General features: G+C 38.7%; 1 protein-coding gene across 5 annotated transcripts in view; it reads left to right on the top strand.

The window, feature by feature from the left end:
* ASAP1 (ArfGAP with SH3 domain, ankyrin repeat and PH domain 1) overlaps positions 1 to 14,810 on the top strand; it is a 399,692-nt gene that overhangs the window by 257,869 nt on the left and 127,013 nt on the right. For all 5 annotated transcript variants that reach the window (XM_025393739.1, XM_025393735.1, XM_025393737.1 and 2 more), the window contains 2 exons: positions 4,632 to 4,761; positions 6,214 to 6,299. In XM_025393739.1, coding sequence (XP_025249524.1) covers positions 4,632 to 4,761; positions 6,214 to 6,299 — 216 coding nt within the window. The remainder of the gene's footprint in view (positions 1 to 4,631; positions 4,762 to 6,213; positions 6,300 to 14,810) is intronic.

Below are 14,810 nucleotides of genomic sequence, written 5' to 3'. Positions count from 1 at the left end.
CCATGTTGGCCAGGCTGGTCTTGAACTCCTGGCCTCAGGTGATCCACCCACCTCGGCCAGAGTGCTGAGATTACAGACGTGAGCCACTGTGCCCGGCCTGGCTGTTCATTTTTCTGTATTGTCCTCTACAATCTAAATTTGGTGAAGACCACGACCACTTTATTCTTACATATGGTGTTAATCTACCAGTGCCTAATGACTCATAGTATATGTACTATTTCATTGAAGAAATAAAAGAATTATTCAGACCTGGAAATGTGTAACAGGAATAGCAAGTTGAGTGGGTCCCAAATTTAAGACCTTATGAAGGCAGGTTTTATTTGTTTGCTCAGTAAATCCCTGTCAACAATTTTCCTAAGATAGACTTCTTTGTCACTGAAGTATAGTATAGTGGTGCAGGAAAGAAAGAAAACAAGCATTTGTCTCTTTGATGTACTGGGACTCATGCGGTTATAAGTTACAGAAAACAAAATGACTCCACACAAAAAAGTTCATTTATTAGTTTTGGTAATGGAGAAGGCTGGACGTTTTCTGTGGTCTTCCATTTAGAACTCTGGACGCAGTGAAGTTTGCAATGATTTAGATCACAGACTGAGAAATCATTATCAGTTTTGTGACCTTGAGCCAAAATACTTAATTTTGATGATCCTTACTTGTATAATAATATAAAAAATTACCTACTTCTCAGGGTTGTTGTGAGGACAAGATAAGGTAGTGTGTTGAAACAGTTGTCACAGTATTTAGCATAGGGAAGTCACACAATAAATAGTTTCTACTGAGTTTTGTAAGAATCAAATTTCATTTGGTCAAAATGATAAATGTACATAAACTAAAACATCAGATAGTGCTTTTACTAGTTAAGACTTACTCTGACAGCATATAATGGAAACCCCAAATAACAGTGGCTTCAACATTGTTAAAGTTTATCATAGAACAGAGCGTTCTAGGATGGACCAGGTACCCTTTGTAGCAAATTCTCACTTACCTGTATTGTCCTCCACAATCTAAACTCAGTGATTTTATGTCATACCTAATGGTACAGGGTTCTTTACAAATCATGACAGGGAAAATATTAAATAGACAACAAATGTGCTTCTAATGGAAACACAGAGGCCCTCTGCCTGCCCCTCTTGATCCTGTTAGTCCCTTCCCTTTTTCCAACTCTTTTACCTGCTTCCTGACTTTCTACACCTTCCTCAGTATTCTCTTGCTCTTTCTAGCTTTAGCTGTGATGTATTGTTCTGGTAGACGAGGATTACATTCCCTTGCACAGACACCCCATCACTTTTGCACCCTGTTCATCCATTAGGGTTAATAGAACAATTTTTTATTAAACTAGTTTCAGTGTTTACATTTTTATAGGTATTATAAGCATTCATTGCTAATCTGTATGTCAGAATAGGATTACATTTCTGTTCTTAGAGTACAGTTGTTTGCGTTTTGTTAATGACATAATTGCCTTCTTTCTTCATTTGCTTAGTTCTATGTGAATTTTCTGTGAATTTTTATCTGTTCCAGCAGATGTCAGACACCTGTCAATATTTGTTTATAAAGTACATTACTTATTTTATTATAATGATTATATATCTATTAGTATCAAATTGTGCCCGTTTCTTTTTTTCTTTCCTGGAGACATCCCTTTCCAGAGCTCTTTAGATAAGCTGTTACAGCTGCCATCCTGGGATCGCGTTTGACTCTTCAGTTTTAAATCTACTTCCTCTTGACTAGTATAGTTCCATATTTTGGTGGCCCATTACCTCCAGTAGTTTTCAGAGAACAGCTGTCAAGGAGGCAAAGATTTGAGGTTTTGTATTTCCAAAATTATTTTCATTCTGCCACCGCAAAAAGTGAGAGTTTGGCCAAATATATAACACTGATTTTATAATAATTTTCAGGCACGGTGGCTCACGCCTGTGGTCCCAGCACTTTGGGAAACCAAGGTGGGCAAATCGCTTGAGGTTGAAAGTTTGAGACTAGCCTGGCCAATGTGGCAAAACCTTGTCTCTACTAAAAAATACAAAAATTAGCTGGGCGTGGTGGCAGGTACCTGTAGTCCCAGCTACTCAGGAGACTGAGGCAGGAGAATCATTGAACCAGGAGGTGGAGGTTGTAGTGAGCAGAGATCAGACCACTGCACTCCAGCCTGGGCAACAGAGTGAGACTTTGTCTCAAAAATAATAATAATAATTTTATATCAAAATGTTGAAGGCATTTTTCCATTGTTCTCTATTTTCCAGTGTTGCTAAAAAAAAAAATCTGATGTCTTTCTGATTCCTGTTTATTTGTATGTGATATGTGGTTGTTGTTTGTTTCATTTATTTTCGGTTAGAGAATATAAGGTCTTGTCTCTATAAAAGGTTTTATGAAGAGTCTTCAAGTGCCATGGTATGTGCATTGTTTGCAATTTTTGTTTACAAGTTTTAGTTCATTACTCCTGGAAACTTCTTGTAATTCCTCCTGTTTTTTCTTTTTTTTTCTCTTTCTGGAATTTTCATTATATAATATTTGACTTCCTAGACCGTTCTTACAATTTTCCTCTGTTTTCTGTTCTATTCGTAGTATATTTTAGGTTATTTTTTCAGTGTTTTTTCCCCACTGTTTCTGTTAGCTTTTTTATTTTGGCTGTCATTTTAAATTTCTAACAGCTCTTTTGCTCAATTGGGTTTTTGTTTTTTTTTTTCTTTTGCCTTTTTGTAGTTTCTGTTTCTTGTTTCGTAGATGCAATATTTTAGCTGAAGATTTAATGACATTTTTCTTTTATCTGCTCCCTTATTGCCTCTGTTTCCTTCCCAACCCTCCCCCTTTTGTTATTAATACTTTGCTCACCCTCACTTTCATTTTGGAGACTTATAATCTTTGGGTGCATTCATATTTCAGAGCAAGGTACCCAAAGACTAAAAGCTCATATGCATCATTAGAGATCTGCTTTCTGCAAGAAAGCAGAAAGCCTTCTTTTTAGGTTTCGAGTTGTAGGATGTGAAGGCAGCTCTTTTATAGGGGTTTTCCAGATGTCAGTGTCTGAGGTTTGTCTCAGAGCCTTGCAGTTCTTTCAGGCTCCTGTTAGTAATCACATATGGTGGCATTTTGGAAGCTATGTAAGTGAGGGAGACAGAGAACCCTATAGTTTGAGGTGTTCTCCTTCTCTCTTCAGCCTTGCTCTTCCAAATATTGAATTCTGTCATCCTTTTTTGTCTTCAATTCTCTTGTCTTTGGGAGATTATCTGTTCTTATGCCTTTACTCTCATTTTAGTGGCATCACTGGAGGAAGAAGAAATAAAAGACATGTATGTTTAAGTCACCATGGTAAATTGAAAGGCTTATTATTAAATTATGCCTGTCCCTCCATATTTCTTCTCTTCCTACCCACATCAGTGGAGAAAGAGCTGAGATTTATTCTCTTTCTGTTAAAATCCCTGTTATTCCTCTTTGACTGCCACGGTGGCATGATTAAAGAGTTTCTTAAATATAATAGCATTAGGGTATTAGAGTCAATCCCAACTGGGTTTATAAGTAGATTTTCCATTGGGTTGATTGGTGGATTTTCCACTGTGTCTGTGTATAGGTAAGGATGTTGACTTTCTTCAGGGTTGGTTTCCCCTACCACCACAACTTAAGAGTTGAAGGTCAAATCAGTTAGTCTTTGCATTCACAACTAGAAATTACTGGTTGTTTCTGAAATTAGAAGTCCATTTTCAGGTTAATGGATTTTTGGAAAGCAGGCTATAATCATTGGTATTATTACCAGATTATCATCTATCAGAGCAGAGCACTAGCATCAGCTACTATAGGTTTAATGTGGGCCTTTTTTCTTTATCACCTGGTTGCCCCTGGCCACCTCCCCACACACAGAAGAACATTTTCATAGGATTCCAAATTATATATTGGGATTTCTTCTGAATTTTGTACAGCCCAGTGACAAGTGGTTGACTGATTAAAATGTGTTCTTGGAATATGGAAATAGCTCAAGTTTAGAGGAATATTGGAAATTACCTTTGACTAAATTTTGTGCATACCCACAAAGACCCATTATATACTTTAATTATTTGAAATAATTGAAGTCTTGCAAGCTATCGATATTCAAGGAAAGCCTCATGCCTCCAACTTTCTGATTCTTTTTTATTATAAAGTGCTTTACCCAATAGTAGGCAGACTATCAACATTTCTTTGTGCCTACCAAAATGTAAGAGAATGTATATGAATCTGTCATGTGTAAGATCAAAGGAAAAATGTAAGGGGTTTCCCATGTGAAAATCCATACAGTGTGTGTGTTCTCTTTGAATGTAGGCTTTTACCTCTGATTGATTCTACCAACTTAAGAATTCTTGCCTCTTAACTTTGGAAAGTAATAATCAGTGGCTTTTGTTAACAGAAAGACATGAGTGTGGTTTGTTTTTAGTAGACTTCCTTCTTGAGCAGAAGATACAGAGAGTTCCCATATGCTCCCTCCCCTGACACATGCACAGCCTCCCCCATTATCACTGACCCCCACCAGAGTGGTACAGTTGATACAGCTGATGAACCTACATAGACACATCGTCATCCCAATCCATAGTTTGCATTAGGGTCTGCTGTTGGTGTTGTACATGAGTGTTTTGTTTTGTTTTTAATAATGACATTGGCTTTAATTACAGTACAAAAATTGAGAAAGAGAAAAGAGAACATGCAAAACAACATGGGATGATCCGCACAGAGATAACAGGAGCCGAGATTGCGGAAGAAATGGAGAAGGAAAGGCGCCTCTTTCAGCTTCAAATGTGTGAAGTAAGAATGGACTTTTCCATCATTTGCCTAGAATTATAACAACTGTAATCTTTTCCTGCTAGTCAGCAGTCTTTATGCTTAAAGGCAGACTGTATTTGATTACTAGAGAGGAAACTGTTTCTTAAGGATTCTAATCTCCATTTTTCTCCAAGCGTTTTGGGAACCTGCCATTGCACTGTTGTCTCATATTTTGAGCCTTGGCCCTATGGGGCTGTTTTAAGCCAAAACAGGATTCTTTGGTGAGAACCTTAATGTTGCTTGTGAGTGGTTGTGGGAGGAAAACATTGGTGAGAGGTAACACTGGTGAATATTTTTATTGGTATATGTTTAGAGCATGTTTTTTTAACCATATGTCCAGTTTGAATGAAAACTCAAATGAAGTTGCCGTTAAGAAAGTTGATTTCACGAAAAAATGCAACAGAAAGCATGCTGCCTTAAACTTAGAGCATTGGTTCTCAAACTGAATTCCAATTGAACTTGAGCACTTCTTGACCTAAACCAACCTTTTCTGACACTGCTGTTGAGCAAGAGTTTCTTCTGCAGTTTTTAGAAAATATTAAAGTGGAAAATTGTCTCAAATTTTTTTCTTCCCCTAGATGTTTTTCTCCTTTCCTTTTCCTTCCTTCCTCTTTCTTCCCTCCTTCTCTTCCCCCTTTCCCCTTCCCCTTTCCCCTTCCTTCCTTCCTTCCTTCTCTTTCTTCCCTCCTTCTCTTTCCCCTTTCCCCTTCCCCTTTCCCCTTCCTTCCTTCCTTCCTTCCTTCCTTCCTTCCTTCCTTCCTTCCTTCCTTCTCTTTCTCTCTCTCTCTGTCTTTCTCACCTCTCTCTGTCTCTTTCTCTCTCTCTCTTTTCTATTTCATAACCCATTGGCTCCTTGAGTTTGTGTGCTCATGAACCTTTTCACACAATAAAACAAGTAAGCAAGCAGCAAACAGTGTCAATAGAAAATCTTGACCAGTACACAGTACAAGTACGCTACTGTGTTTAGTTACCTGAATAAATTAGTGGGTTATTCTTATTTTTATTCTTTCATTTTTGAGTAGTAAAAATTCTTTCTGATTCACCTCTTTTTCCTAAAATTTCAGTATCCTATGGTATATTCTTTGATGAGAATGCTATTCTACTTACTTTCTGCAAAAAACAATCAATCTTTCAGGTTTTTGACCACATAAACTGTACGTTTGAGATCCACTGCACCAAGGGGAAATAACAGTTCTAGAATGTTTTGCTGTGTTTTATTCCTGCTTGTTGAATAAACTAATCATAAAATAATTTATAAAATGCTAACACTCTAGTCAGTTTGTTTTGTACACTTTGTGACTGTGCGAAATCAGCATTCTCTAAACTGTCTAAAGGACACCAAGCTTGGTAACTTGTGCAGATTCAGGGGTGATGTTCAGCCACCTGAACCCATGGCTGAAGTAATCAACATAAAATCCTGTTTTATTTTCACAGTATCTCATTAAAGTTAATGAAATCAAGACCAAAAAAGGTGTGGATCTGCTGCAGAATCTTATAAAGTATTACCATGCACAGTGCAAGTGAGTAGAATATTGCAAGCCCCCTGTACTTCATTATTTATCTTAATCCTTTTCATATCTTTTCTTCATCTCATGAGTAAATAAAGTGATATAATGACCTTTTTCAGCTAAATGGATAAGAAATAGTGTCTTCCATCTTCAGTGTTTTATACAAATCAGCAGCTCAAATTAGGGCTTAAAAATGCTGTCTTCCTTAGAAGAAGACAAATACTTACAAATACTTCTTCCTATATTTGATCGCCTGTGGAGCTCTTATTACAGATGCATGATCCTCTGCCACTAAAGAGTCATTTCTGATGACCCCCTTCCCTGACTCTCTTACTTGGCATTTTGCCTTTTTTTTTTTTTTTTTTTTTTTCCTTTGAGACGGAGTCTCACTCTTTGTTGCCAGGCTGGAGTGCAGTGGTGCAGTCTCGGCTCACTCTAATCTCTGCCTCCCGAATTCAAGCAATTCTTCTGCCTCAGCCTCCCCAGTAGCTAGGATAACAGGTGCATGCCACCACACCTAGCTAATTTTTTGTGTGTGTTGTTAGTAAAGATGGAGTCTCACCATGTTGGCCAGAATGGCCTTGATCTCCTGACCTCGTGATCCGCCCACTTTGGCCTATTATTGCACCATTTGCACCATGTATTTCCACCTGGAGTCTTCGGTTTTGTTTTGTTTCATCTAAATTAAATGAATTTAAATAGTTTGGGCATTAAGAATACTTTGCATTTATACATAGATTCCTATATAATTGGTGTTATATTTTGAAAGATACCCGTTGTTCTACACTGGCACCATTTTTGTTTGCCTATATTGCAGGGCTATCTTTTTATTACGTTTGTGATTCTGTGGTGCCACATTTGCTTGTTTACTTATTGGGTTAACTTTCATGGGTTTTCTGGTAGAGTCTGTGTGTGAAAATGTGCCGGTTACACCCACAGACTCTACCAGAAAAGTGAAGTCTGTATTCGTTGATGAAAGTTATACAGAAAATAATGCAAGGACCTTCCAGAAGTGGAATGGACAGCTCCCATAAGCATAATAATGTAAAGGTCATTTGGACTAGATAAAATACTCTCAAAAAAGTTAAATTCTTAATTTCCTTTGATCTTTCTTAGTCTTTTCAATAGTTATATTTAGAGAGATATCTGTATTCATCTAAAACATTTAAGGAGGTCAGCATTAATATTATGGCAAAAGCACAAAGCTTGGGTTAGACAAATTGGATGAGTCCACATTTTGGCTCTGCAGCTAGGTAACTGCATTCTTAATCAGGTACTTCACTAAACCTCAGTATACTCACTTGTCAAGTTGGGTTACAGTTTTGTAGCAACCACCTTAGGGTTTTCATAAGGCTATAAAAAGTAAAAAAGAGAATGTATATGGAGTGCCCAGTGCCTGCAGCCTTGTATGTACTGACAGCTGTGATGATTCTAAGTGGCATTTAAAATTATTTATTTATATATTTTATTGTCTAGGATATTTCTCTTGAGGAAAACCTTTTTGATGATCAAATTGTTGTTTACATAAATTTGATGATAACTTTTTTTTCAAAGTACATTCTACCTTACATAAATGTCTTTCAAAAATAAAAATAATATATTGAAGTAGAAACAGTTTTCACCTTCTTAAGATTAAGTTTGTTTACTGAAGACCTGGAATAACTAACTTACTTTTGGCTTTGTAGTGTGGTTGGGCAGTTATGAAATTTTGGCCTGTGTTGTAATGGTCCCTGATTTTAGTATTGGGTGGAATTTTTTATCTTTCATCATACTTAGTTTTCCTGGAAACGTTTAATTCCTTTGAAAGTTTTAAAGAAATAAGTGAATCTCTCAGTCTCCTGAATTCTGCAATACTTTGGCAGCAAAACTGATTTCACCTGACTTTAGATATCTATTTTCAGGTTAAATTCTCTAAGTTTATAAAGAAGAGTTTGGCCTACACAAACAAGAGTTTTTCAAAATAGAAGATGCTTTGTAAAGTATACATCTGTTAGTCTTCACTAGTAATGGTGATTCTAACTTGTATAGCTATTGCGTCCCCGCTTTATTCTCTTATTCTTTGCTTTTTCCCTTTCCACAAATAGTTATTAGTCTTTTACCAAAGTTCAGGTACTGTGCCCAGTTCTGGGATAGAGATAAAGCAAGGCTTTTTCCCTCAGGAGTTAATTGTCCAGGTGTAGGAAGTAAGTCGGATCCATTATTAATCATCATGGGGCTGGACAGTGACAGGTACCATGGGGCATCAAGAGGAAGAGAGGTGTGGTGGCTGGGTGTGGTGGCTCACACCTGTAATCCCAACACTTTGGGAGGCTGAGGCAGGTGGATTATTAGATTACAGGAGTTCGACACCAGCCTGACCAACATGGCAAAACCCTGTTTCTACTAAAAGTACAAAATTAGCCAGGTGTGGTTGTGCATGCCTATAATCCCAGCTACTTGGGAGGCTGAGGCAGGAAAATCGCTTGAATCCAGGAGGTGGAGATTGCAGTGAGCCGAGATTGCGCCATTGCACTCCAGCCTGGGCAACAAGAGCGAAACTGCATCTCAAAATTAAAGAAAAAACAGAAGAGAGAGACCTGACCAGGAGGACTGAGGAGAAGGTACTAGCACCTTGAAGGAAGTGGTGGGACTTGTCATTGAACTTGGAGGATAGCTAGGATTTTGTTACCAGATTGCAATCTGGTAGAAGAATGTCCCCTAGGTCAGAGAGAGATCATCAGAAGAAAACCCTACACAGTAAAAACCTTGTAGGGAGAGAGATGTTCTAAGACATCAAGTAGTAGAACCATGTTTTAAGGTGATTCAACTAAAAGTTACTCCATGGTTGGAACCCAAGAACTCTTATCACAGCAAGAAGCCAGAGTAGTTTCCTTTATTCTTTTCTACTTCAGTCAGTTCCTCAAAACTCTTAATAGGTATATTGTGTGGACCTGTTAAGCATTCTCTACTTAGGTGTTTTTTTGTTTTGTTTTGTTTTGTTTTGAAGATTTATTCTTCTCCGTACTTACTTCAGTTCCCAAAGTGATTTTCAGTACAAAGTCAGCTGGTACTCAACAGTGAATTTGCCCAGGTAATAATAGTCACGACACTTCAGTGTGGATGAAGTTACAAAAATGGAGAAGTAAATAAAAGGAGCAGAAAAGAAGGGCTTTTAACTGTTTCCAACCCATTTCAGCTCACTTACACTAATTACTGCTCAATTTCAGACGAACATTGTCGGTAACATGCTGCTTTCCAAACAGACATATCCTCCAGTTCACCTGCTCCTTTTACCTCTTCACAAGTGTCATTATGACCTGCAGAGTTAACAGCATTTATAAACATTGCTTTATTATCTGTCATTTTACAGGTAATAAGAATAACAGCTAACATTTACCGAGAGCTTATTTTCTAGGACAAATTATATAGGCCCTGCCTCTAAGTTCTTTACATGTGTTTTCTCATTTAATATATCCAACCCTCAAGAAATTGTAGCTCAGAAAGGATCAGTATATTGCTAAAAGTCACGTTAATTCATTTAATAAATGCTTAGTAAAGGTGTCAAAGGAGACAAAGTAAGCACAGGAAACCAAAGAAAAATATAAATTGGACTTTAAAATTAAAAACTTGTTCGTGGAAGTATATTATCAAGAAAGTAAAAGACAACCCACAGAATAGGAGAAAGTATTTACAGAACATTTTTCTGATAAGAGTCTGATATCCAGAATATGTAAAGAACTCAACAATAGTCCAGGTGTGCTGGCTCACACCTATAATCCTAGCACTTTAGGAGGCCAAGGCAGGAGGATCACTTGAGCCCAGGAATTCAAGACCAGCCTGGGCAACACAGGGAGACCCTGTCTACAAAAATAAATAAAAAATAACCCAGGTATGGTAGCGCACGCCTATATTCCCAGCTACTTGGGAGGCCAAGCTGGGAGGATCGCTTGAGTCCAGGAGATCAAGGCTACAGTGAGCCATAATGACACCACTGCACTCCAGCCTAGGTGACAAAGCAAGACTCTGTATATTAAAAAAAGTATACACACATACACACACACTCACAAATGGCCAGAAAAACACGTAAAAAGGTGCTCAACATCATTAGTCAACGATAATTACAAATCAAAACCTCAATGAAATAGCACTTCACACCCACTGGGATTGTTGTAATTAAAACAAAAATCTTGGTGCGGATGTGGGAAGATTGCAACCTATGCATTGCCAATAGGAATGTAAATGGTGAACTTCTTTGGAAAACAGTTTTGGAATTTCTCAGAAAGTTAAACATAGAGTTATTTAAATAAAAATGTATACATGAATATTTATAAGAACATTATTTACAATAGACAAAACACGGAAACACCCAAATAGCCATCAGCTGATAAAAGGTTAAACAAAATGTTGTATATCAAAATGGAACATTGTTCAGCCACAATGCTGAATGTGAATGAAGTATTGATACATGTTACATATGGGTGAACATTTAAAACATTAATGCTAAGTGAAAGAAGCCAGACACAAAAGATGGCATATGTTCACTAACCCAGCAGCTCTCTAAACCCCTTCGTTTAGAGGATTTTATAGAGGTTTTATTACATAGGCATGATGATTAAATCATTGACTGTTGGTTGGCCCAATCTCCAGCACCTCTGCCCTTCCCAGAGGTGGGAGGAGGGGTGGGGGCCGAAAGTTCTGAAGCTAGTTGCATGGTTGGTTCTGTAATGAGACTAAAAAGATATTCCATGAATTGTGTATTATAGTGAGGTGACTGGTACAGAGTAAATACTCAGTTACATGTTAGCTGCCAGTACTGTTACTGTTATTTTCGAAGATCTTGTTATGTTACGGTAATTTGTAGAGAAAGTGGCTAAGAGATAAATGAGACATCCTTGAGGTAATTTTCCCTTCTCTTTGGAAGATTTATGTGTTAAGTGTAGTGATAGGTAATCAGAACTCACACATGTGCTTCACTTTCCAGCTAACAACACTTTTATCTGTAGTAGCTCATCTGATGCTTCTTGAAACTAGAAAATGTCCACTTTGAAGATGAGCATGCTGTTATTCAGACAGGGTAAATAACTGCCCAGGGTTACCATGTGTAGATAGTAAAGTTTAGAGCCAAAATATAAAATATGATACGGTTTTGACTCCTACGCCTTTTTTTTTTTTTTTTTTTTTTGGAGACAGAAGTCTTGCCACTCTGCCACCCAGGTGGCAGTACAGTGGCACTATCTCTGCTCACTGCAACCTCCACCTCCTGGGTTCAAGCAGTCCTCCTGCCTCAGCCTCCCAAGTAACTAGGACTACAGGTGCACGCAGCCACTCAAGCTAATTTTTTTTTTTTTATTTTTTTTTAGTAGAGACAGAGTTTTACCATGTTGCCCAGGCTGGTCTCGAACTCCTGAGCTCAGGCAGTCTGCCCACTTCCACCTCCCAAAGTGTTAGGATTACAGGCGTGAGCCACCACCCCTGGCCCTTTTTTTTTTTTTTTTTTTCTTTTTGAGTCAGAGTTTCACTCTGTCACCCAGGCTGGAGTGCAGTGGTACAATCATAGCTCACTGCAGCCTCAACCTCCTGGGTTCAAGTGATCCACCCACCTCAGTATCCCAAGTAGCTGGGACTACTGGCATGTACCACCACGCCCAGCTAATTTTTGTATTTTTTGTAGAGACAGGACTTCACCATGTTGCCCAGGCTGGTCTCAAACTCCTGGGCTCAAGCTATCCTGCCTCAGCCTCCCAAAGTGCTGGTATTACAGGCATGAACCACGTGTGCAGTAGCCCTTGCATGTCCACTGAACTAGGACCAGCTAAAACAGAAGAGAGAAAGGAGGAACAGAGAAGCCACTGCCCTCTGTGAAATGTTTTGGCAGGTCGTGGTGGCTCTCTGTCTACCCTGTCCACAGCTGGAACTATGACCCTCAAGGAGAAGAGAATGAAGCTCAGAGGGACAGTGCAGATGACAGCAGGTCACCCTTTGCTTTTTATGGTGTCACTAACACATTGCTAATGACTGCCATGGTTATTTTATTCTTCTCCTACAACTCGTCCTCCTTTCCTGCTCCTATTTCTTACCAAAACTAGAACTTGGCCCTCCCTAAAATGACTTTCTGAAAGGGGCTTGCCTCCGAATTGTTCATCCCAGACAAAATGTAGATTCTTTAATTTTGTTTTACCTGAGTAATACATGATATCCTTAAGAAAAAAATTAGAAACTGAAGTTAAGGAAGAATTTTAAAAATCCTGTAATCTCCTCACTTAGATGATTGCTAGATTCACGTATCTGGTTTGTTTTGTTTATAAAAATGGGATTATGCTACAGATTAAAGCAATTATTACATTGATTTTTCTTTGTCTCTGGGTATGTAACAGTCTGAATAATTGAAGCAGAAGGAAAGTAAATTTGTTTGGAGTCTTCAGCCTTGTAGTTGGCAGGAATTTTCATTTTTATCAATGCCATTTCAAACTAAAACAGTTCCATCTTTCTCCCTAAAATTTATAATGAGTTCTTCAGTATTTATTTTGTGCTGTTCAAATATTTGCTTATTCTTTATCAAGAGTGGTGTTGTCCAGTAGAACTTCCTGCTATGGTGGGAATGTTCATATTCTTTACCATCTATATGGTACCCATTGGCCACACGTGGCTACTGAGTGCTTGAAATATGGCTTGTGAGACCTCAGGAACAGAATTTTTCATTTCATTTTTAATAACCACATGAGACTAGTGGCTACCATATTGGAAAACATAGATCTAGAGCATTCTCATTGAAACTCACTTTAAAAAAAAAAAATTGGGACGAGATTTAATTAGTGTTCTCTTTTTTAAAAAAATGCTTGTTTCAATAGTTTCTGGAGTACAGGAGGCTTTTGGTTACATGGTTAAGTTCTTTAGTGGTGATTTCTGGGATCTTGGTGTACCTGTCACCCAAGCGAAACTCACATTTTTTTAAGCATAATGATTAAATTCCCTTTATGTTGAAAGTGAAAATGAAATACCTTTTCAAAAATATCTACAAAGAATCTGTATCCCTCTGCAAAGGAAACAGTTCCTTATATGATAAAGTTATGCAGCTCCAGGGAAGAGAATGATTTCCTGAACACATGCTAACTGCTCCACCCTTTGCTGGGTGGTTTCACATGTCCTATCTGTATTATTTGCCCATTTACACATGAGCAAACTGAGGCCAAGAGAAGTTAAATGACTTACCAGAACACAGATTCTTGGTCATAATCATCTGACCCCAAAGCCATTGCTTTTTCTGTTGTAAAGAAGTCCTGACAACATCCATCTTAAATTTAAGTGCTCTACCTTCAGAACTTTTCTCCAGAAATTACTTAAGTGCAGTATCAGAGACTGAAACTGACTTTGCTATGATTAACTTTGTACCCATACTTTTAACTCGTGGGCATATATCCCTTCCTTGATGTAGAAGATGCTGGTTACAGGTTAACACTTATGGATGGCCTGGCCTGCTCCGTGCAGAACATTGCTAACCTCTCTAGGTCTGGCACTTAGGCCTGGGCACACGTGCTCAGCAAAGCCACTGCTTTGACTATCAGGTCTAGAGAATACTGCTTATGGGGTAGCAGCCGAGATGAGTCTTGATAAAAGAGAGTTTAGCAGGCAGGTAGATACGGTTTGAATCCATGTCCCCATCCAAATCTCACCTTGAATTGTAATCTCCGTAATCCCCACATGTCAAGGGCGGGACCAGGTGGAGTTAATTTGAGTCATGGGGGCAGTTTCCCCATGCTGTTCTCTTGATAATGAGTGAGTCTCACAGGATCTGATGGCTTTTTAAGTGTCTGGCATTTCTCCTGCTGGCATTATTCTCTCTCCTGCCGCCCTGTGAAGAGGTGCCTTCTGCCATGGTTGTAAGTTTCCTGAGGCCTCCCTAGCCATGTGGAACTGTGAGTCAATTAAGCCTCTTTTCTTTATAAATTACCCAGTCTTGGGTATTTCTTCATAGCAACATGAGAATGTACTACTACACAGGTATAGAGGGGAAGGGCATTCCAGGCAGAGGGAATAGCGTATGCAAAGGCTGAAGTGGGGAAGGATGGATAGAAAAAGAACAAGCAACTAGAAATAATGTAGCATGGCTAGACCTTGGAGTTTTTAAGGGAAAATGTTAGGAAATAAAACTGAGAAGTATTCAAGGGTCAGAACATAAACTTAAAATTCTATACTGAGAAGTTTAACTTGCATCGCTATAGGCAGTACCGAAAACCCAAACGCTAGAAAGTAAGGGTTTAGGCCAGATTTTAAAAGTGGCTCACACCTTTAATCTCCGCACTCCGGGAGACCAAGGAGGGCAGATTACTTGAGTCCAGGAGTTCGAGACCAGCCCAAGCAATGTGGCAAAACCTCATCTTTACAAAAATAATAATTAGCCAGGCATGGTGGGGTGCACCTATAGTCCCAACTACTCAGGAGGCTGAGATGGGAGAATCACTTGAGCCCAGGAAGTCGAGGCTTCAGTGAACCGCTGCACTCCAGTGTGGGTGACAGAGTGAGATCCTGCCGAGGGGGGGGGGGGGG

The sequence above is a fragment of the Theropithecus gelada genome, chromosome 8, assembly GCF_003255815.1.
Source record: "Theropithecus gelada isolate Dixy chromosome 8, Tgel_1.0, whole genome shotgun sequence".
In the NCBI taxonomy this organism is placed as follows: Eukaryota; Metazoa; Chordata; class Mammalia; order Primates; family Cercopithecidae; genus Theropithecus; species Theropithecus gelada.
This window is presented reverse-complemented; position numbering and strand designations above follow the sequence as displayed.